This window comes from Palaemon carinicauda, chromosome 21 (genome assembly GCF_036898095.1).
Source record: "Palaemon carinicauda isolate YSFRI2023 chromosome 21, ASM3689809v2, whole genome shotgun sequence".
Classification (NCBI taxonomy): Eukaryota; Metazoa; Arthropoda; class Malacostraca; order Decapoda; family Palaemonidae; genus Palaemon; species Palaemon carinicauda.
Window position 1 is genome coordinate 52,808,929 of NC_090745.1, and position 25,475 is coordinate 52,834,403.

At 44.0% G+C, this 25,475-nt stretch overlaps 1 protein-coding gene across 1 annotated transcript in view; it reads left to right on the forward strand.

Moving 5' to 3' along the window:
• Positions 1-25,475, forward strand: part of Deaf1 (deformed epidermal autoregulatory factor 1) — a 451,852-nt gene that overhangs the window by 367,184 nt on the left and 59,193 nt on the right. Inside the window, exons 6-7 of the mRNA XM_068345007.1 lie at positions 23,427-23,632; positions 25,027-25,193. Of these exons, the coding sequence (XP_068201108.1) occupies positions 23,427-23,632; positions 25,027-25,193 (373 nt within the window). The remainder of the gene's footprint in view (positions 1-23,426; positions 23,633-25,026; positions 25,194-25,475) is intronic.

Sequence of the window (25,475 nt, forward strand, 5' to 3'; positions counted from 1 at the left end):
GGTACTCGTTCTCGAGGAACGCAAGTCTTTAAACAACACATCATGCTCAAGGCATGCGGCACTTGTGTGACACTATGACATTTCACCTGGGATAAGAACAGTTATAAAAGCACTAAGTGTTTTTAGACATCACTATGAATCGCTCGAGGGTCAACATAGGCACCCGAAGAGTTAGAGTCCCAAGTAACTCACTGTTCTATGCAGAGTTAGGTGCAGGTTTCATAACACTACCTGCGGCTACCACAAAATGTTTGACTTCGTGCACTTGTTTCGCATAATGTTTAAAGAAAACTCGCGAGGACTTCCAGCCCGTAAAGTTTTTAAGGCTTTCAAAGTCCATGCTCTGAAAGAAGTTCAGAGACGATGCCACTTTTCTAGGATCATGACCAGCGGGTGTACTGTTCGGATCCGCTCTGCGAATGAAGTAGGTGATTTTCGCTCTTAATTGTTTCAGTGACAGGTCGCTGCCCGATGTTTCTCCTTTGAAGAGTTGGCCTCCACCAAAATTCGAAGTTCTGCGAAGATAGACCTTGAGACTCTCTACTGGACATAGAGAGACATCCTCCTTCAGGGGGCATATTCTCCAAGGGCCCCATCTTTTGGTGGGTAATTCGTTTTTAGCGAGAAACGTCGGATCAGGGGAGAGGGTCACTTCTCCTGAATCAGCAAACAGGATGTGTCCCTCTTCTCTTGATAATGCCACTATTTCGCTGACTCGAGCTCCCGAGGCGAGAGCAAATAAAAATATAACTTTCTGAGTCAGATCCTTGAGGGGGCATGAATCGTTGTCCAAGTTGGAGGCGAAATGGAGTACCTTGTCTAGTGACCAGGAGATCGGTTTCGGAGGGGGTGCTGGGCGTAGGCGAGCACATGCTTTTGGTAATTTGTTAAAGATGTCGTTGGACAGATCAATTTGGAAAGCATATAGAATTGGTCTAGTCAAGGCCGATTTGCAGGTTGAAATCGTATTGGCTGCTAATCCTTGTCCATGAAGGTGAATGAAGAAGGACATACAGAAATCAATGGTGATTTCTTTAGGATTTTTTGCCTTGACAAAGGAGACCCATTTCCTCCAGGATGATTCATATTGCCGTCTCGTGGATTCGGTCTTGTATTCCTCTAGGAAGTCTAGACTTTTCTTCGAGATCCCAAACCTCTTCTTTGCGGCAAGGGAGAGAAAATCATGAGATGAAGGTCCTTGATTTTCGATGATGAAGCGAAGACAGTCGACTTCTGTACTTGTTGAGAGAGAACTGGGCCCGGGAGAGGGATCAGCTTGGGCTGCAGCTCCAGGACCAGGGGGTACCAGTTGCTCCGGGGCCACTTGGGAGCCACTAGGGCCGCTGTCCCTTTGAAGGTTCTCAGTTTGGAGAGGACTTTCAACAGAAGGTTGGTGGGAGGGAACAGGTATATCTTGGACCATCTGTTCCAGTCCAGTGACATGGCGTCCACCGCTTCTGCTTTGGGGTCCTCGTACGGGGCTACGTACAGAGGAAGTTGATTGTTGTCGCTCGTTGCAAAGAGATCTATCTGAAGTTCTGGGACTTGATGAGAGATGAAGGAGAATGATCTTGCGTCTAGAGACCATTCCGACTCTATCGGGTTTGTCCGAGATAGAGCATCCGCTGTCACATTGCGGAATCCTTGTAGGTGAACTGCAGACAGGTGCCACTTCTTCTTCTCCGCCAGACGGAAGATTGGGAGAAGCACCTGATTTATCTGGGGCGATCTTGAGCCTTGGCGATTGAGACAACGAACTACCACCGAGTTGTCTAGGGTTAGACGGATGTGGATCGAGGGCGGCGGGGATAACTTCTTCAGAGTTAGAAGGACCGCCATGGCCTCCAAGATGTTTATGTGGAACGTCTTGAATAGTGGAGACCAGGTCCCTTGAGCCTGTTTCAGGTGGGAGTGACCTCCCCAGCCTTCCAGTGAGGCATCCGTGTGGATGTTGAGTGATGGAGGAGGGTGTTGGAGAGGAATGGACCTTTTCAGGGCCTTTGCTTCCGACCACGGCTTTAGGAGGCGTCGAAGTCTGTTTGGAAGCCGTCTCTTGAGGTCTCTTCGAGCGATGGATGCCGAGCGTCTCCAGACTCCCGCGGCATCCTTTAGCTGTGCGCGAAGCACTGGGTTTGTCACTGAGGCGAATTGTAGAGAGCCTAGAACTCGTTCCTGCTGTCGTCTTGAAATGCGTTTGGATTTCAGTAGTCGCTTGACAGACCCTGCTATTTCCTTCCTTTTCTTCTGGGGGATGGAAAGGCGGTGTGACTGAAGATTCCAGTGGATTCCCAACCACTGAAACTTCTGAGCTGGAGAGAGGCGAGATTTCTTCTCGTTGATCTTGAATCCCAGGTGTTCTAGGTACTGGGTAACTTCGTTGCAAGACTTTGCACACTCTTCGGGCGATGGAGCCCAGACTAGCCAGTCGTCGAGGTAGGCCATCACCTGGACGTTTCTTAGGCGGAGCTGTTGTACTATGGCATCCGCCAGCTTTGTGAAGATCCGAGGGGCCACATTGAGGCCGAATGGCATGGCCCGGAAGGCGTAGCTTTTCCTTTGGAGTCGAAATCCTAGGTAGGAGGAAGCGTGATGGTTCATTGGAATGTGCCAATAGGCATCCGCCAGGTCTATAGAGACCGTGTAGGAACCTTGAGGCAGAAGGGTCCTTATTTGTTGAAGCGTCAGCATCTTGAATTTGTTGTTCTCTATGAACTTGTTGAGGGGGGATAAGTCCAGAATGACTCTGAGTTTGTCTGAGTCCTTCTTGGGAACGCAAAACAGTCTCCCTTGGAACCTGGTGGACTTTACCTTCCTTATCACCTTCTTGTTCAAGAGGTCTAGAACATATTCTTCCAGAATGGGGGTCGATTGTTGGAAGAACCGCTGGAAGATTGGGGGTGGTTGCGTCCAACTCCAGCCTAGACCGTTCTTGATGATGCTGTGTGCCCAGGGATCGAAGGTCCAACGATCCTGGAATTGGCGGAGTCTTCCTCCCACCGGAAGCACTTCATTGCTTCTGGTGTCCCGAGGACTTGTTGCCTCGGCCGCTAGCTCCCTTTCCTCCTCTACCTCTGGAGGGACGACGAGATGCGTCTCTGCTTGCACCCCTGGACGAGCCTCTACCTTTGGCATGAAAGGTAGTGGATGGTTGCTCAAAGGCAGGGGTGAAGACCGGTGACTGTGACAACACCGGTTGGGGGACCAATTGAAAGGTCTGTTGTGGTTGGGCAACCACTTGGGAGGTAGCGGGTCCCGGAAACTGACGTCGTTGCTGACGTTGCTGGGGTTTTGGCTTTTGCGGTTTCCTCTTAGGCTGAGGTCCATCGTCCTGAGAGGGTTTCCTTTTTCTGGACATGCCCCACTTGTGGAGAAGGTTCCTATTCTCCGTGGCGGCTCTGTCAGTTATTTCCTTGACAAGGTCAGAAGGAAACAGGTGCTTTCCCCAGATGTTGGAGGAAATCAGCCTCCGGGGTTCGTGTTTCACGGTGGCACCGGCAAACACGAATTCACGACAGGCTCTACGAGCCTTTATGAAATGGTACAAGTCCTTCATTACTGTAAGTAAGTGGGATTTGGCTAGTACCATGTAGTGATCTGGTACTCTTGTGTCACAGGCCATCACTTCCAGTTGGACTTGATGAGAAAGAGATGCCGCAAGCCTCTCCTTCGTGTCTTGTTCCCGGCGAAGGAGGTGATCATTGAGCTTAGGGAGGTCTTCATTAAACTGACGTCCGGCGACGTCAGGATCGAGCCTACCCACGACGAAAGTATGCTGAACATCTTTCCAGTGTCGAGCGTCAGGGGGGGGTCACGATGGAGAAGGGTCTGCACTCCTCCAGTGCAGGGCAGGGTTTTCCTTCTTCCGCCGCTTTAAGGCATGCAGCTAAGGCCTTTTCCAAGAAAGGAAGAACCGCAGTGTCAGGTGCGACGTATGTAGGATGCTTCTTGCTCAAGGCTGGAAGCTTAGAGCAGGTAAAGCCCCTACTCTTAAATGCGGAGGCTAGCATAGCCTGGGCCTTTGCGAGATCGAACACTATCTCTTCTTTAGGTTCGGTCTCTTCCTTCGAGGCAGGTTCGGAACGAAGCCGGACGTAACAGTCCGGGTAGGCCTCGAAGCTTGGGAAGAACTCCACATCTTCCAACGGGACCGTGCCGATCTTGTCACTAACAAAGATCCTGCCGGTCGCAATAACCATATGCTCTGCATACCTCCACGGGTTGGCATGAGAGCAAGCTGGGAGATCCTTGACCGAAATCTTCTTCGGTTCTCTGGATCCAATCATTGACCTGATGGACTCCTGGTTCTCCTTCAGTCTGTCGTCCATGACAGCTCTAATCAGCCGGATCAGTTCTTGGGTAGAAGAGGAAGGATCCGGGGTCGAGGAGGTAGACGGAATGGACATTTCCGTCGGTGTAGGAGTAGGCGGAGGGATGGACGAGGGAGCAGCTCTAAGCTCCGACTCGGTGTATTCCACCTTGTCTTCGTCCTCTTCGGCTCCTTGAGCCATAAGCGTCTTCTCCGTGTCTTCCGAGACATCTGAGATCTGTTCATCATCCTCGGAATCTAAACGACACTCGTGCATGGACTGAGCCATGACCACATCAGGTTCCACCGTAATTTGGACAGTGGGGATTGCTTCTTTTGGAACCACTGAGTCAGGGGAGGCCTTAGGGAACAACAGGGACCTCAGTTCTTCGGTGGCCAGGTACGGTCCAGTAGCATTTTTCTGAAAGCCACGCACCCACTTGCGCAGCTTTTCACGAGAAATGTCTCTAACCTCCGCTGAGGGAGGGTTATGGAAGGCCTCAACTAGGTGGGCCTGGCAGACCGTACAATCCAGTGGATTCCAGAACTTCAAATCCCCTTTCTTGTCTGCACAAGGGGCGTGAGTCCTGCAAGCCGTATGCCCGTAAAACTGCGGGCGTTTCACAGCGCAGAAGGCGAAGTCACACTTCATCTGCTCCTCCTGTGGAAGAAAGAGAAAATGAGTATGGGGGAGTCATAAGAATGGCTCTTAAACTAAGTTAATATTAATCATTAATTTTAACTTAAAGAAGGTGTGATGCATAGAGAATGAAAACAGTAAAGGAGAACACGCTCCATGCATCTCGCCCGGCTGGTTACCATAAGCTTGGTCCTGGGATAATCCAAATGACCGAGATCATTGGATATAGTTTCCTAGGATTCCCATTATTTTGGAACTCCATGGAAAACCAAGGACAAGATTGGGATCGAATTCATTCGGTTCCCAGTTAAGAGCCAGAAGGCCTCATTAAAGGTAACTGCTTCTGGCAACCAGCCGTGCTAAGATGCACATAGCATGCTGGAATTAGAAGAATGCAAAGAGACAGCATGATCACTAATAGAGCAGTACTAGGTACTGATCTTAAAAGCAAAAGCAGCTTATCTATTTGCCATGTAGGGCTATCCTAGTCTTATGATAGCTACAGTGAGGGGGTGCAAGTATTCTTGACGCCTCCGAGGCATCCGGCAAGCCGCCGGCATGCCGGAGCTCGCTCCAGCATAGATTCTGGCATTAGAACAGACAATTTTCAAAAGTCAGTTAGATACCAGGATGGCGGCCGCCGGCACAACGGCGGCACGCCGGCAGGAAGCGGCGGCTCCGGCAGTCGGAGGATGCCAGGTTGGTGACTGGGATAAGGATGGTACAGGTAGTATCGGGTTGCCGGCAGTATATGCCGGCACTCCGGTGATCGACCGGCAGGCGGACGATTAGATAGGAGTAGGAGAGCCGCCGGTAGTAGCCGGCGGCAGCCGGCAGTCCCTTGGTACACGGGGGGCTGGCGGCAAGGGTAGGGAAGTCACCAAGAAGGAGGCAGGTATTGCCGACAGTAGAGGCGGCAAGAGACCGGCACCCGGATAGATAGAGAGACAGGGGGAGGGGGGAAGGGATGCAGGAAGTACCGTCAGGGTTCCAGACATCCCTCCCCCTCCCTGAGAGGGTGTACCCATGATAGAGGCAGGCTCTAACATCCATAAGCAGGGGTCACTAGGGACCAGGAGCTAGGTAGCCCAAGGGAGGGCTAGGGAACACCCAAGAGGGGAGGGGGGGAGACTCCCATATGCAGAACTATACTAGTAACTAACCTTATAGGACACTATGAAGGTATATGTACCAGAGCGGACTGCACAGGGAAGCTCGGGTAGCCCTACTCATCCACCCTAAGGAGGAGTTGTAGGACAGGGGACAGATGAGTATAAACTAACCTAAGCATAGGCTAGGCTATACAAGAGATAGGTGGGGAGGGAGAAGAGAGAGGTCTTCCCAGGAAGGGTTTCTGTACCAGAGCGGCCACTAAGGGAAGGGAGGACACTCCCTAACCTAAGATTAGGCTGATCGGCTAAAACGGTGCAAGAGTACAGTTTCAGCATGGAACAGAGAAACCTTCCTAACCCGACCTAGAACAGGGCTAAAAGTCCTGAACTAGGCAAGGAAGAAGACATATCGCTATCGCAGGAAAGTCATAGACTATCCTAGCCATAGAGGTAGGCTAGCCTAACCTCACTCTCAGACGCAATCCTAAAGGGGGTTCATTCCTTTAGGGAGGACCGAGAGGCGATATATACTCTATTAGACAATTAATCCCTTTACTCAGAAAAGGGATCAAGGCTAAATAGAGGGAATGCCAAGGCAGGGGATGAAGGAAGCATATAGGGGTCCTAAGGTTAGGTTAGGCTAGAAAGAATCACTGACTAGCCTATCCCCTATATGGTCCCTGAAGGCGAAAACATTTGCATCACTGTCAAAAGTATTGTAAAATAATAATGCCACTATCTTCATAACTTAGTCTAGGATCACTAATAAATCATGCATGAACACTTGTATGTAGGCTCCTGGCCTGGGGGCTATAGTAGCCGACTGGTATGAGGTCAATCGATGACCGATAAAAAGCGTCTAAACACGATATAAAAGTTCCTAGCTATGAAGACTAAATAAACTAATGTATTCGATTAGTATATAATGCCGGAAGCGTTGTTGTGGCTAACTAAATAAGACATGCAAAACAACAACGACGCCATAAAATGGCGGGTCCGGTAGAGGCACAGCTCTGCCACAAAACATCAATTATTTCGCAAAATAATATTTACTTTACGGCCAGAGCTTAATTAAACAATACTGGAACCTTGTACTCAACTTTCCAGAAGAAGGCGAGGCTGAAGGTAACGACATAGCGAAGATGCAAAGTGATAAAGATAACACAAGGGAAAATCCGTCTAAGTAGGGCAGCTACTAAACAAAGGATAAAGACGGGCGTGACGTCATTAGAGCAATGGCGTCCGTTTGTTTACGTCTCGAGTATCAGTAGTAGCCACGAGTGAGATTAGCTGTGGAACGGCTCCCAGCTATTCTCAGCCCTTACACACCGAAGCATTAACTCTGTTCGGGGTGGAGATAGCTATGTGGCACGTTCAGACATGCGTGTCCCCTGTTGTATTACGATGTCTTAAAGGGAAACCTTTGAGATACTCGCTCCAGAAGTTAGAATTCTGTGATAACCTGTGGTTAAATTCTCTGGGAATATCTTAGTAGTCTTATACCCAAGGAAGCTACCAAACAGGAACCTTCCATCAGGACGCCATGGCTTGAGCCCAAAAATAGGATTTGAACAAGTAAATATTTATATACAGTGATCTCACCTCAATTTAAGTAACTTGTAATGAAGATTTATTCGCTATGAAAGGAAAATTTAAATCTTGATCATATTATCAGCAATTCCTATCACTGCTGCCATCTTAAAGAGCTTACTCTTCAAGAGTTTGGAATGCTTTGTTATAATTGAATACTCTCAAGATAATGTTATGTCTTCTGTCACTGAAATCCCAAGCTTCTATTAGGAAATGCAGCGTTCTTTTGCTTTAAAGCCACTTATTAGACCTCCTTGATTTTTTTTTTAAAACGTTGATTTATATAATTGGCCATGACTTTTGAGGAAGTTCTTTTATTATAATCAGTTAGATGACTGGAAGTCAGATATGCAGGATCCTTTAAACTCTGAACTGTATACATTTCTCTTTATTAGGCTTACCAGTTTTCAGCTGGATATACTCAGTGTAGGAAGTAACTGTAAAAAGTAGTTTTTTTAACAGTTAATGGTTTTTAAAATGAAGGATTATTTGGAAGAATTTATTTTCAGTGGCAAGTAATTTTATAGTGGAGTTTTCTTTTTCATTACAGTATCTTCTAAACTTGTATAGAAACGTTAGAAAAATACCACTTCTATGAATTAAACATCTTAATTGTAGTGGCGTGTAGAAATTTTCACCCTTGAGCGCAAGTGCTAATTGGGTAACGGAAATTGGTAGAAAAGGGATTATGACGAAGGAAAAATCTATTTCTGGGCGAGAGACCTGTGTCGCCCAGTGAAATGCTCCTTATAGTACCATTTCTAAGGTATAAATACTGCTAAATATACCAGAGAAAAAAGTTGCATGGAATGTCAGGGATAAACCCAGCTCGCCCACCCTTATAGAGTGTCGGTATAGTAACTGGGGCGTGTTAGAACCACTACCAGAGGTCACTTACCGATTAGTCTTCTCCTTGTAAGTGCCCTAGCACCATTTGTTTTTCAGCAAGACATTAAACTATGATATACAAATATTAAAGTTCATATCTGATTATTAAATATAGTATCAATCCAGTATTGTAATGCTTAGCCGAAAATAAAATTTTGTATAGGTTAAGTGTCCACATCCCTCATATGATCATAAATAGTATCAGAGCTAAGAATATAGATCCAAGTTCATCATCTAGCTGAATAAGTATTCGTTCCATTTATTCATAGTTGCCCACGTTACATGCCAATCTGTTATATGATTAGGAAATAAGAATATCTTATTAGTCAAAGCAAAACTATGTAAATAAGTTTATAAAGATAATGTGGCAACTTCGTTCTTTAAGGTAGAAACTTGAAATATATCTAATCACCCTAAAATCATCCTAAAACATAAAAATGTTGCAATAGTGAAAAAAAAAAATGTAGAACATTTTACTAAAGTGGTAATTTTAAAATTATGGCAATTGAAAACTTATTAAACTATATTTTACTGTGTGTCTGAATTAATCTATCTTCTATTGATACATGATTTTGTATATTACATAGATAATTTATACACATGAATAATATCAGAAAGAAGAAAATTCGTAAGTAAATAATTCAATTAAAATGGCTGTGTTCACCTTACATTTTACATTAAATAGCTTATTTTCCTCTCATTTAAAGCTAATTATTTTGACAATTTACACAAAACACACACACACATATATATGCATATAAATATGTATATATATGTATATATATGTATGTATGTATATATATACATATATATGCATATATATGTATGTATGTATATATATATATATATATATATATATATATATATATATATATATATATATATATACACATATATATATATATATATATATATATATATATATATATAATATATATATATATATATATATATATATATATATATATATATATATATATATATATATATATATATATATATATATATATATATAATATTTACAATGATCATATTAGACCGAATAGAAAGACAGCTATACTTTAATCAACCAAAAGAAAGGAGTTAGACAGGGAGATTCGATCTCTACTAAATCATTCACAGCATGTCAAGAAGAAATTTTTAAGAATTTTATTTGATAAATGTAGAAATTAATATTTATGGGAAACAACTTGACATCTTGAGATTTGCAGACACCGTAGTTGTGTTTAGTGAAACATGGGTGGAATTGCAAAAGATGATATAGGATTTGAATAGAGAAAGCAGAAATGTAGGACTGAAAATGAATGTGATTAAAACTAATACATTGTTCAAAGAAAATGCAGAGACAGCAAATAAGAGGCTCTGTCCACACGACTAAACATTGTTTGGTAAAGTTTGTTTCTTATCAAACAAAGTTAAGCAAAAGTCTTTATGCTTGCACCCAAACTATGACATTGAGCAGCGAGAACATGGTGACGGCAGCAAGAGTGATTGTTGTATGGGTTACAAGAAAATTAACATTCATACGCAAAAAAAGAAAATTCTCTTGTGTATTGTTATTGCTGGGCGCTCTAAAAATAGGAAGAAGAAAATTTGGTGCCTGGAGTGTTTGCAAAGGAGTCATAATTTAGGAAGTCTCTGTATTCTATAATACTACATGAGTTATAAAGTGAATCAGAACTAGATTTCATAAAACGGATTTTGAGCGAAGCGAAAAATCTATTTTTGGGTGAGATAGCCATGGCGCCCTGATGGAAGGTTCCTTTTTGGTAGCTTCCTTGGGTAATAACTACTAGATATTCCCAGAGAATTTAACCACAGGTTATCACAGAATTCTAACTTCTGGAGCGAGTATCCTAAAGGTTTCCCTTTAAGACATCGTATGTCAACAGGGGACGCATGTATTAACGCGTCACATAGCTATCTGCACCCCACATAGAGTTAACACTTCGATGTGTAGGGACGGAGAATAGCTGGGGAGCCGTTCCACAGCTAATTTCGTCCGTGGCTACCTTTGGTACTCGAAACGTAAACAAACGGGCGCCATTGCTAAATGACGTCACGTCCGTCCTCATCCTGAAGCCAGTTGCTTGCCGATCACCATGATACAGCAGGACAGGGTGGGACCTGAAAGGCTGGACGAAGTAGCAGGGAGGGTCCATCAGGATGCCATGGCTATCTCACCCAAAAATAGATTTTTTCGCTTCGCTCAAAATTCCTGATGGAAGAATACCAGAGAATCAATGTATCGTGGTAGATTTTCCTCTTTTAGTGTAAGTGCCGAGGGCTTTGAATAGAGTAAGCATGGTAATCTTGATAGAGGTTCCATGGGACTGAAACTCCCTGCCCCCCTTGGCAGAGAAGTCCCAACGGACCATGCTGAGGATCAAAGTGGTTCTTGAAGGGCTACCCACCTTGCGGGGAGAACGTGAAGAACTCGGAGACAAGACAGAATGGTTGCTATTCGTATAGGAACATTCTCAAAAAACAGACAAGTGGTGGTTAGGCACTGTATATTGTAAAGGAGAACAGTCTGGTCTCGAAGGTATAGCGCAAGTAAGTATTCAGTTAGGAATATTACATAGCATGGGTGAGTATATAATATGGATTGAACCAATTATCTTCATCTTTTTTATAGAGGAAAAAGGGGAAGGATAATGAAACTATGACAACCATGTATTTCATAGTATAAGTAGGAGCGGATTGAGACGCACAAGTAAATAAGATAGAAATTTTATTTCACAATTGCAGAATATGGTAAATAACTGCAATAAAGGATGTAAAGATATTTACAATAAATTATAATGTACATAGTAATGAAAGACTTCGCTCTTGAATCTGAAAGAAAATTTCAAATTATTAGAAAGCACGGGTTCCAAAGGAACATTAGTCTTTTAAAAGAAAAACACATCATGCACTAGGCATACAGCACTCATGTGACGACTATGACATTTCACCTGAGAGAAGAACAGTCTATGAAAAACACTAAGTGTCTTTGAATTCACTACGTATCACGCGAGGGTCAACATAGGCACCCGATGAGTTAGAGTCCCAAGTAACTCACTGTTCTATGCAGAGTTAGGTGCAGGTTTCATATCACTACCTGCGGCTACCACGAAATGTTTGACTTCATGCACTTGTTTCGCGTAATGCTTGAAGAAAACACGCGAGGATTTCCAGCCTGTGAAACTCTTGAGGCTTTCGAAATCCATACTCTGAAAGAAATTCAGAGACGATGCGACTTTTCTAGGATCATGACCTGCGGGTGTACTGTCAGGATCCGCTCTGCGAATGAAGTAGGTGATTTTTGCTCTTAGTTGTTTCAGTGACAGGTCGCTGCCCGATGTTTCTCCTTTGAAGAGTTGGCCTCCACCATACTCAGAAGTTCTACGAAGATAGACCTTGAGGCTCTCTACTGGACATAGAGAGGCATCTTCTTTCAGGGGGCAGATTCTCCAAGGGTCCCATCTTTTGGTGGGTAGTTCGTTTTTAGCGAGAAACGTCGGATCCGGGAAGAGGGTAAGGTCTCCTGAGTCTGTAAACAGAATGTGACCCTCGTCCCTTGATAATGCCACTATTTCGCTGACTCGGGGTCCTGAGGCAAAAGCAAAAAGAAATATAACCTTTTGAGTCAGATCCTTGAGAGGGCACGAATCGTTGTCCAAATTGGAGGCAAAATGGAGCACCTTGTCCAGGGACCAGGAGATAGGTTTTGGTGGGGGTGCTGGGCGTAGACGAGCGCATGCCTTCGGCAGTTTATTGAAGATGTCGCTGGACAGACCAATCTGGAAGGCGTACAATAGTGGTCTAGTCAAGGCCGATTTGCAAGTAGAAATCGTGTTGGTGAATGAAGAAGGACATGCAAAAATCGATGGTGATTTCCGTAGGATTTTTCGCCTTGACGAATGAGACCCATTTTCTCCAGGATGATTCGTATTGCCGTCGTGTGGATTCGGTCTTGTATTCCTCGAGGAAGTCTAGACTTTTCTTCGAGATCCCAAACCTTTTCTTCGCGGCTAGGGAGAGAAAATCATGAGATGAAGGTCCCTGACTTTCGATGATGAAGCGAAGACAGTCGACTTCTGTACTTGCTGGGAGAGAACTGGGCCCGGGAGAGGGATCAGCGTGGGTTGTAGCTCCAGGACTAGGGGGTACCAGTTGCTCCGGGGCCACTTGGGAGCCACTAGGGCCGCTGTTCCTTTGAAGGTTCTCAGTTTGGAGAGGACTTTTAGCAGAAGGTTGGTGGGAGGGAACAGGTAGATCCTGGATCATCAGTTCCAATCCAGTGACATGGCGTCCACTGCTTCTGCCTTGGGGTCCTCGTACGGGGCCACATATCGAGGAAGTTGATTGTTGTCGCTCGTTGCGAAGAGATCAATCTGAAGTTCTGGGACTTGGTGAGAGATGAAGGAGAAGGATCTTGCGTCTAGAGACCATTCCGACTCTATCGGGCTTGTTCGAGATAGAGCGTCTGCCGTCACGTTGCGGAATCCTTGTAGGTGAACTGCAGACAGGTGCCATTTCTTCTTCTCTGCCAGACGGAAGATTGTTAGAACCACCTGATTTATCTGGGGCGATCTTGAGCCCTGACGGTTGAGACATCGGACTACCACCGAGTTGTCCAGGGTCAGACGAATATGGATCGAGGGAGGCGGGGAGAGTTTCTTCAGAGTTAGAAGGACTGCCATGGCCTCCAAGATGTTGATGTGAAACGTCTTGAATAGGGGAGACCATGTTCCTTGAGCCTGTTTTTGGTGGGAGTGACCTCCCCAACCCTCCAGCGAAGCGTCCGTGTGGATGTTGAGTGATGGAGGTGGGTGTTGAAGAGGGATGGACCTTTTCAGGGCCTTTGCTTCCGACCACAGCTTTAGGAGTAACCGAAGTTTGTTTGGGAGCCGTCTCTTGAGGTCTCATCGAGCGATGGATGCGGAACGTCTCCAGACTCCCGCGGCATCCTTTAGCTGTGCACGTAGCACTGGGTTTGTCACTGAGGCGAACTGTAGAGAGCCTGGAACTCGTTCCTGCTGACGTCTTGAGATCCGTTTGGATTTCAGCAGTCGCTTGACAGACCCTGCTATTTCCTTCCTTTTCTTCTGGGGGATGGAAAGGCGGTGTGACTGAAGGTTCCACTGGATTCCTAACCATTGGAACTTCTGAGCTGGAGAGAGGCGAGATTTCTTTGTGTTTATCTTGAATCCCAGGTGTTTTAGGAACTGGGTAACTTTGTTGCAGGATCTTAGACAATCTTCGGGCGATGAAGCCCAGACCAGCCAGTCGTCGAGGTAGGCCATCACCTGGACGCCGCGGAGGCGAAGCTGTTGAACGATGGCATCTGCCAGCTTTGTGAAGATCCGAGGGGCCACGTTGATGCCGAAGGGCATGGCCCTGAAGGCATAGCTTTTCCTTTGGAGTCGAAATCCTAGGTAGGAGGAAGCGTGGTGGTTCATTGGAACGTGCCAGTAGGCATCCGCCAGGTCTATGGAGACCGTGTAGGAACCTTGAGGCAGAAGGGTCCTTATCTGTTGGAGAGTCAGCATCTTGAACTTGTTGTTCGCTATGAACTTGTCGAGGGGGGATAAGTCTAGAATGACTCTGAGTTTGTCGGAGTTCTTCTTGGGGACGCAAAACAGTCTCCCTTGGAACCTGGTTGACTTTTCCCTCCTTATCACCTTCTTGTTCAAGAGATCTAGGACATATTCTTCCAGAAGGGGGGTTGATTGTTGGAAGAACTGCTGGAAGGTTGGGGGTGGTTGAGTCCAACTCCAGCCTAGACCCTTCTTGACGATGCTGTGTGCCCAGGGATCGAAGGTCCAACGATCCTGGAATTGGCGGAGTCTTCCTCCCACCGGAAGCACTTCATTGCTTCTGGTGTCCCGAGGGTTTACTGCCTCGGCCGCTAGCTCCCCTTCCTCCTCTGCCTCTGGAGGGACGGCGAGATGTGTCTCTGCCTGCACCTCTGTTCGAGCCTCTACCTTTGGGACGAAAGGTAGTTGACTGTTGCTCGAAAGCAGGGGTGAAAACCGGCGACTGTGACAAGACCGGTTGGGTGACCAGCTGAAAGGTCTGCTGTGGCTGAGCCGCCACTTGGGGAGTAGTGGATCCCGGAAACTGCCGTCTCTGTTGAGGTTGCTGTGGTTTCGGCTTGGAGGATTTCCTCTTAGGCTGAGGGCCGTCGTCCTGAGAGGATTTCCTTTTCTTCGACATGCCCCACTTGTGGAGAAGGTTCCTGTTCTCCGTGGCGGCCTTGTCGGTGATCTCTTTCACAAGAGAGGAGGGAAAGAGGTGCTTACCCCAGATGTTGGAGGAAATCAGCCTCCGGGGTTTGTGTCTCACTGTGGCACTGGAGAACACGAATTCACGACAGGCTCTACGAGCCTTCGTGAAGCTGTACAGATCTTTTACTACGGTCGCCAAATGTGTTTTGGCGAGAACCATGTAGTAGTCAGGAACCCTAGTGTCACCGGCCATGACGTCGAGCTGTACCTGGAGGGACATGGATGCGGCGAGCCTTTCCTTCGTGTCATGTTCCCGACGAAGGAGATGGTAAATAAGTTTCGGGAGGTCTTCGTTAAACTGACGGCCAGCAACGTCAGGTTCTAGTTTTCCCACCACGAATGTATGCTGGACATCTTTCCAGTGTCGAACATCGGGGGGAGTAGTCAGGGAGAAGGGTCTGCACTCCTCCAGTGCAGGGCAAGGTTTTCCTTCTTCCACTGCCTTATGTACTGCAGTGAAGGCCTTTTCCAAGAAGGGGAGGGTTGCATCGTCTGGTGCGATGTAGGTAGGGTGCTTCTTGCTCAGGGCCAGAAGTTTTGAGCAGGTAAAACCCCTACTTTTTACTGTATTGGCCAGCATAGCCTGGGCCTTCGGGAGATCGAACACAATCACCTCCTTCGGTTCGGTCTCCTCTTTAGAGGCAGGTTCGGATCGAAGTCGGACGTAACAGTCCGGATAAGCCTCAAAGTTCGGGAAGAATTCCACTTCTTCCAGTACAATCGAGCCGATCTTCTCACTGATGAAGATCCTGCCTGTTGTAATTGGCATGTGCTCGGCATACCTCCAGGGGTTGGCATCCGAGCATGCCGGGAGGTCCTTAACCGAAATCCTTTTCGGCTGCTTTGAACTTCCCATGTTGGACCTGATGTACTCGTGTGTCTCACGGAGTTTCTTGTCCATGAGAGCCTCGAGCATTCGGAACATCTCCTGGGCGCTGGATGGGATGGGATCCGGGGTAGCGCAGGTAGACGGGAGTGATACGTCCGTCAGTGTAGGAGTCGGTGTGGGGGTGGAAGGTGGAGCGACCTCCTGCTCCGACTCAGTGTATTCCACCTGGTCTTCCTCATAGTCCAATTCGTCGCCCATGAGGTTCCTCTCCGTGTTCTCCGACACTTCCGACATACGTTCTGCATTGTCGGTATCCAAACGGCACTCGTGCATGGACTGGGCCATGACTACATCAGGTTCCACCGTTATCTGGACGATGGGGATCTGATCCTTGGGGACCACAGAGTCTGGGGATGCCTTCGGGAAAAGCAAGGCCCTCAAGTCTTCGGTGGCAAGGTATGGTCCGGTGGCGTTCTTTTGTAAGCCAAGCACCCACTTGCGTAGCTTCTCTCGAGAAGTGTCCCTAACCTCCGCTGAGGGAGGATTATTGAACGCCTCGACCAGGCGGTCCTTGCAGACTGTACAGTTCTGCGGGTCCCAAAACTTCAGATCGCCTTTCTTGTTGGCGCAAGGGGCGTGGGTCCTACACTCCGTGTGCCCGTAGAAGTGCGGGCGCTTCACTCCACAGAAGCCGTGGTCGCATTTCACGTACTCCTCCTGTAAGAGAAGGAGAACATGAGTATGGGAAAGTCATATCAATGACTTATATTCTAAAGTTAAATATTAAAAGGTTAATTTTTAACTTAATCTTAAGTGATATAAACATTGTGATGTTTGAGAGTGGAGCGGGAAATGAAGTAGATAGACACATACTCCGTGTAACCCGCCCGGCTGGTTACCGTAACTTTATCCATAGGCAATTTGTTTGTGACCAAGGACACAGGGTAGAATTCTTCATAGATTGCCCGGGAGGCAAAGGGAATTCTAGAAGGAATTGCCACGGATATAAAACTGGGACTGAGACCACTCAGACCATTGAATTGGGGATGTAGAAAACCCCATAGGGTAACGGTTTCCGGCAACCAGCCGTGCTAAGATACACACAGCATGCTGTAAAATTGTGATATGCAAGAAGACAGCACGGCTACTAATAGAACGGTAAGACAATACCTATCTATTTATGTAGTCAAACCATCTGGTTGCAAGGTAGGGCTATCAGCATGTGTTGATAGCTAGGAGAAGGGGTGCAAGTCTCTTGGCGCCTCCGGAATGTGCCGGCAAACCGGCGGCACGCCGGAGGCCGCTCCAGCAGAGTTTCTGGCATTAGGGAAGACAAATAGAGAAGTCAAGAGTAATGCCAGGATGGCGGCCGCCGGTACAACGGCGGCATGCCAGCGGGAGGCGGCGGCTCCGGCAGCCGAAGGTTGCCGGCTTGGTGACAGGGACAAGGGTGAGCTATAGCAGAACCGGACTGCCGGCAATGGATGCCGGCACGCCGGGGGCCGGTCCGATGGACGGACGACCGAAGGTAGGAGATATGAGGGTAGGTCATCGGCTGTACGCCGACGGGAGGCGGAAGCCCTCCGGCACACAGAGGGCTGTCGGCCACGGGGGGCAAGGAAGGTGTCACCAAGGGGGGAGGTCGGTATCGCCGACAGTAGAGGCGGCAAGGGACCGGCACCAGGACAGTAAAAGAGACAGAAGGAGGGATGTAGAAGTACGGACACGAACCACAAGGCATCCCACCTGAATGGGTGTACCCATGATAGGGGCTAGCCCTATCACCCAGAGGCAGGGAGCCGCAGGCGGCCGGGAGCCAGTGTAGCCCAAGGGAGGGCTAGGGAACACCCAAGAGGGGGAGAACCCCTGCGGACAAAACGCATCCAGTGGCTAACCCCATAGGACTCTATGAAGGGTATATGTACCAGAGCGGCTGCACACAGGGACTCAAGGTAGCCCTATCACTCCACCCTAAGGAGGAGTTGTAGGACAGGGGACAGATGGTTATAGGCCAACCTAAGTATAGGCTAGGTCAAACAAGAGATAGGTGGGGAGGGGAGAAGAAGAAGGGTCTTCCATAGGGGAGGTTCTGTACCAAAACGGCCACCAAGGAAGGGAGGACGCTCCCTAGCCTAAGGTAGGCAGCCTGGCTGAGAACGGTGCATGGGTACCGTTTCAAGCAAGGCACAGAACTAGCTCCCCCCAAGCCTAACCTAGAGCAGGGATATTACACCCTGAACCAGGAAGGTTGGAAGACGTATCGCAATTGCAGGGAAGGTCAGGTAACCTAGCCTCAGCAATAGAGGAAGGGCAGGCCGTTCCTCATTCTCGGACGCAACCCTAAGGGGGGATCATTCCCTTAGGGAGGACAGAGAAGTGATAGGTACTCTGATATGAGCTTGATCCCCTTATGTGGTAGGAGGAACAAGGCTACACAGAGGGAATGCCCTAAGGCAGGGTGTGAAGGGAGCATAGAGGGGTCCTACATTTAGGTTAGGTTAGAAAGGCACACTATCAAACCTATCCCCTATATGGTCCCTGAAGGCGAAAACACTTGCATCACAGTAAACAGTATCATAAAATAATGCCGCTATCTTCATAACTTAACCTAAGATCACTGTAATATATCATGCATGAACACTGATGATAGGCACTCTGGCCTAGGGGCTAGGCTAGCGATCTGGTATGGGGTCAGGCGATGACCAATAAAAAGAGCGTCAAAACTTGATATATAAAGTTCCTAGCTATGAAGACTAAATAACTAATAGTATCGATTACTGTAGTTAATAAGGCCGGAAAAGCTGTTGAGGCTAGCTAAATAAGGCATGCAAGACAACAGCGATGCCATAAAATGGTGTGTCTGGTAGCAGCACAGCTCTGCAAAAAAGCATAAAATATCTCGAAAAGTAAAAGTTACTTTACGGTCAGAGCTTATTTAAACAATACTGGAACCTGGTACTCAACTTTCCAGAAGAAGGCGAGGCCGAGGGTAGAGACATGGCTAAGATGCAAGTCGATAAAGTAAGCACAGGGAAAATCCGTCTTAGTAAGGCAAGCTACTATGCGAAGGATGAGGACGGACGTGACGTCATTTAGCAATGGCGCCCGTTTGTTTACGTTTCGAGTACCAAAAGTAGCCACGGACGAGATTAGCTGTGGAACGGCTCCCCAGCTATTCTCCGCCCCTACACATCGAAGTGTTAACTCTATGTGGGGTGCAGATAGCTATGTGGCGCGTTAATACATGCGTCCCCTGTTGATATACGATGTCTTAAAGGGAAACCTTTAGGATACTCGCTCCAGAAGTTAGAATTCTGTGATAACCTGTGGTTAAATTCTCTGGGAATATCTAGTAGTTATTACCCAAGGAAGCTACCAAAAAGGAACCTTCCATCAGGACGCCATGGCTTGAGCCCAAAAATTACATTATCTCGAAACTGGAACCTACAGTCACCAAACAGGATACAATTATACAGAAGTTCAATACACATTAAAACAAGGATTCCCAAGCAGAAATTGTGTAAAATTATACTTGAATTTTGCCGAGGTTCCTATGAAGGCCTAAGAAAAGAGATTTCTTTGACTTGCAAGCATTTCTCGCCTGTCACGTCTATATTATCTGCGGGAAAGAGCTAGTTTTCGCTTCACCTCATCTTTAATAACATTATTAATATTAGTGCCCAGAGTTATTTTAGAAAATTGCTGTAACTCGTCATTCATTGTAGATTGCGCAAACATAAAGTTGGAACACGGACTCTTGCATTGGCAGCCTGTAAAAAAAATTCATCACCATGTCGATAAGCATTGGCCCTTACATCCCAATGGATGAAAGGGTGCAGTTTATACAACTATCGGAATTAAAGTTGCCTCACGGGATCAATAAAACTTTGACATGTTTTAACTTGAAAGTGGAGTATTTAAAAGAAAGGGTATACCATTGGCATTGGTGAAAAATGTAACTTCATACATCAGGCAATGACATCTCCTTAGTCTTTAACCACCAACGAGCACAACTCTCGTTATTTCGGTAATCATACGAAAAAACCTATACCGAACTTTACTCCCTGCTTCTACGCTTCTGACGTCACCTGAAAAAAAGTCCGTCAAGCAAAGCTCATCCTTGTGGACACTGGAGATTGTTAATGAATTTACGTACTTCAAACAGACAGTGTTTTCCCAATTCACGAGACCGAGATTAAAAGTAGGATAAGCGTGGGATGGAGAGCATCTGGTAAACAAAATGAGATTATGAAAATAAAATGCCACTTTCTATAAAAAGAAAAGTATTCAATGAGATGGTCCTGCTAGTATTAACTTACGCATCAGAAACTTGGAGCCTTATGAAACCCTTAGAACATAAGCTAATCACAACTCAAAGAACTATGAAAAGAATAATGATGGGAATAACACTAAGAGACAGAAAAATAGCAATATGGATACGAGAGCAAACAAAAGTAGAAAATATTCTAAAAACCTGGAAGAAAAAGAAATGGACATGAACAGGACATATAATAATAACCGAATGGGCCCTTAGAGATTGTAAAAGAAGCAGAATAAGGAAGAGAAGACAATGGATCGTTGAACTAAGGAATTTTGCGGGCATGCACTGACACAGAAAGACTATAAGCAGATGCAATTGGAAGATCATGTCTGAGGCCTTTGTTCTGCAGTGACTAAAATACAGCTGATAATGATTATGATGATATACATAGGAAAAATATTATAGTGTTTGCATATCCTGTAAATATTCTAATGATTATATATATATATATATATATATATAAATATATATATATATATATATGTGTGTGTGTGTGTGTGTGTGGTAATTTCCATAAAACATAAATACAGCAAATACGGAAAAAATAGGCCAGGTTGTTGTGATGATGAAAAAATTTAGAATATATATATATATATATATATGACATTAATATATATATATATAATATACTATATATATATATATATATGTATATTATATATATATATATATTATACACACACAGTATATATGAATGAATGAATGGTAATATCTTAGATATGCTGTATAAAAAGGAACTAGTATCACTGACCTTTTATCCTGATCATTTAGGATTTTTTCCCTCCTCCTTCAAGTTGAAGTATCCAACAATTTTTTAGTTCAAACTCCTGGCCCTTTTGGCGGACTATGGCAAAGTGTTCTAATAATTCCACTGGTTACAAGTTGTGGTCCTACAGCCAGAGCATTGGACATTTGTGTACCACCATATGCTGTGCATAAAGAATTAACAACAGTCTTTTTATGTGATTCTCCCTATATTTTTGTTTTTGTTTATGGTTCAGCATATCTAGAGAATGATGCTGTGGGAGTCAGATATACGGTCATTCGTGCTTCCTTCTTTATTAGATCACATTGCAGGAGGGCCAGCAGGCATTTCACGACCAGCAGGCATTGTAGTACCACCAGGTGTTGCAGGACCAGAATGATGATGAAGAGGACCATCTATTGGCAAAGAAGGAGAATGGGGAATCTTGGGGCCAGTGCAAGGCCATTTACCTTCATGTTAGTAAAAAAAGAATCAGCTGTCAGTTCATGCAACTCATAAAGGAAAAACCTTTTCCAGTCTCTTTTCCATCCTTAAAGTAATGGGTGAAGTGTTCAGAAGAACATGTTGGAGCAAGTACAAAACTATTTTTCTTGTCCATTGGATGCATCTCCTCACTAGCAAATAATTTATCAACGGGTCGAAGTGCCTCACAATATTTATTTTTTTTATTGTAATTTCTTCATAGAGAAACCTGACCCACCTCCCCCTAATTGACTCTGAACTTGTGGACGAAGTGTTTGATGCTGACGTTGTATACATTTGCTACCAGGCTTACTAGCCTGTTATCCTGCGATCACATGATGATGGTGTTCTCTTTCCTCATGAATACTATTGCTTATTATGCAAGGCCCAATGTTTTTCAGTGGCCCATGGGGAGTTTCGTGCACCTCTCACGATTCCGAAAATTCTGCTACAATGAGGGCCCTTTTCATACAGCTCTAGTGCTAGGCCAACCGAATGGTGACCTTTACCTAAGTGCTCTCTCATTTGCTAGAGAATGATGTCGTGAAGGAACAAAGAAATACCAGTTTATAATAAAGTTGAGTACATGATTCGACCGAACGTCGCACAGGAATTAAAATTTTATGTCATTCTTTGGTGGTTTTATTGGGCTGTATACCTTGATTGAGGAACACCCTTTCCGCTTCAACATTTCTTCATCAAGAATTAATACTGTTTATGGATTACAGATTCTTACATTTTTTTATTGATGTAGCCTACTCTATCATGGTTCGAATGTTAATCAATTTGTTATGATTTTCCTTCATTATGGTACTCCGATTATATATAGGTGCCCAAGTACTTCCATATTGTCTCAGAATACCTGAGTGAAGCTGCTTTTGAGAAAATTGCCATTGCATATATTTTATTTCTTGCCCAGAACATCCTTAGTTGGGGCAGCAAGAATCCCTATCCACATTACGATGCATAGGTATTCAGCATCTTGCTCCTCATGTAGGTGGTCTAATTGTTTATTTACAGTATTCCATATGGTATGAAACAAAAGCTGGGAAAATGTTGGTATAGGCTGCACTGTCATTCACTGGGAAGCAGGGAAAGGATGCATTGGCCCACCCGTCTTCATCTTTAATGCTTGGTTCTGGTACACTGGTGACCGTGAACTGTGAGTGTGATTCTCAGCTGTGTCACCCTCCGCTTTGTCTTTTTTGCATACTACTTGACCTTATATGGCGGGAATGCTTGTCGGCAAAAGAAATATCAGGCAAACGATCTCCTTCTCCCTCTCACTTCTTCCTCATCACTTTCTCAGTCATTCATTTCTAAATATTCATCACTTATATCCTTATTCTTCACAACATTTACGCCCTCAACGCCTTCTTAATCATCTGTCTCATCTACCTCACTAAGTTCATGATCATTATCAATCTCAGCATCATTATCAATAGAATTTACATCACCAATATTTTGTTTCTGTTTCTTTAGTGTCTTCTTTCTTCTCTTACTCCTCTCCCTCATTAGATATGTGTTCCTCTATCGAGTTATCACTTTCATCAACATCAGTTTTGGCTTCCATGATTCCAACTAATTTGGTAGGAGGTAGGTTTCAATCCTTCATAAAATTTCTATACACATATGAAAGGCTTATATGAGGCAATTCTTTTGCCTTATCACAACTTGAAGATGCTTTTAATCGAACATTACTACTACCATCCCCAACATCCAGACATCCTGTGACATTTTTGCCCTTGGCCATGGTACCAGGCACATCCTTTTCCATTTTCATTTTATGCTTGAACAATAGTGATAATGTTAAGAAATAAAACCTGAGAGTTTAGCCAAAAATATTGAAAAATTATGGAGATTTAGAGAGAAATTTGAGATACTGACATTGTTAGGGACAAGCATCTCTCTTGTTGAACTCAACCCAGTAATGTTCACATGTACTCACAAGCCACTATCGTCCACCAATGCAATTGCCGAAACGGGGAACGGCCATTATGAACTTCCGATAGAATTACCATGATTTAAGAAAAAATGCTTTTACAATACCAACACGTAGAATACTCCTATTGACACTCAAAGGGTTAATTTGCTCATTATTGTAATTTCACAAGGATGAGATAATCATGTAGTGACATAAAAAGTTATAATGCTGTTATAATGCTTAAGATTATGCTTCCCATCTTTAGAAATTAACTATATTATTGACTTTCAAATTGATTTATTTTATCTTTTAGTAACGCTTCCAGTGTCAGAATTGGGGGATCTGACAGTGGTTCCGGGTTTAGTGCTCAGTAGTAGAACGTCGCCAGCACATGGAACTGCTGTAGCGGCAGGAGCAGTCTCTACCCCCCAGTCGTCATCTGTGTCATCTGTTAATAACAGTTCTCCTAGTACTCTTGCCAACCTTCCATTAGATAAGGCCTGGGAACGAATGAATGAGGTAAAGATTAGTTCTGTCATCCGAAATTCAAAACTTTTCTTTTTATTGTATAGGTACTGGTTTATCATTTATGATGCTATACTAACTCAGGAAAAAGCGTTTGTTCAACTAGTAATTTTAATAAAGCCATGCAATTTCAAAGGGGATATACATACATATATATATGTATATATATATATATATATATATATATATATATATATATATATATATATATATACACACATATATATATATATATATATATATATATATATATACATACACACATATATATATATATCAGTATATATATATATATATATATATATATGTATGTGTATGTGTGTGTATAATCATTATAATTATAGAAAGTATCGGAAAAACAACATTGTTTAAAAGATTTTAGGTTTTCAGCTACTAGACTGATTAGCATAGAATACTAATGATAACCCCATTGTATGATGATCTGTCTTTTTCTAAATATTTTTTAGTTCCTTGTTTATGCTTTGTACGATTTATTTTAAAGTTGATCATCATTTGTATTTACATAGTTGAAGATTATATGATTCATTACATAGCACTACACAAGCATTTAATTCTACCAGTCTTGCCCTTTTCTATGTGAGCGACACTGCCAATCTGCCACACAATTTCCTAAAAATTTAGTTTTACCTATGATGTCATGTACTTGAATCTCTGAAATTCAGTAATTAAAACTAGGTGTAAACACTTATTTAACAAGCACACGTGGATCTTGTTTTGTGGTTTTCATTGTTTTAAAACTTTTGTTTTTCATTGTTATTTCTTTGATCTGATATATGTTGCCATTTTTTATTGTGGGGACTTTTTTATTGGAGCCTTTCACCATGTAGAATCATGCTTTTCCAAATAGTAATTATATTAATGATACATCACCAGTCTAATATTGAATATCTCTTACTTCTCACTGTCAATGTCTTTTTCTCGTTACATATAAAATGGGTTTATTTAAAAAAAAAATAATAATAATGAAAATTAAATATGTGATCCAATGCCAGCGAAAAATACTCTGGTGTCAATGTTGAAGAGGAGGAGAAACCAACAGCATCCAGGGTACATATTGAGGACCAAGTGAGACAAAGGAAATTATCCAATTTTGGAAAATAGTGATCCTTTCTCACTGGCAATAGAGTTCTAATTTTTTTCATTATTTTAAAAAAAGAGAATCTTGGGTCCATGATGAGAGCTGAGCATCTTTACAAAGTTCCCTGCTGTATGATTTTGTTTGTAGATATTTGTATTACACGTATTACAAGCACAATTTGTGGATTTTATTATTTCATTGGATTTGACATTATTGGAACTATTTTATGAAACCATCTTATTTTCTGTATGTTCTATATTTTCTATATGTTCATATCATGAAATTTCAGGTACTGATGGGACTGGAAAGGAGTGTATCTGGTGCAAGAAACTTATTAGAAGAGCTGAAAGAGAGAACCCAGCAAGAAGCTTACAACATTAGACAGAAATTGCTAAGCGAGAAAGAAGATGCTGTCACTCAAGCCAAGCTTGAAGCCCAGTTCTCCAGCATGGCTAAGTATGTCTGTGTGATACAAAACATGTTATAAGTTCTCTGTCCAATAAATATCTTGCTTATTCATTTTACGCTAGTTATGCTGAATTGTGTGAATTACTTGGATTTTTTATTTATTGAAGGTTACTGACAGATTTTAATATTCTAAAGCATAGAGGAACTACTACTTATTATTTTCAGATTTCAGAAAACGTACACAAAAAGGTAAATCCAAATAGAAATTGTGTCTATCAATAATCAACTTCCATTTAGTAGTAATGCAAACACTTTCTCATGGTTCTACAG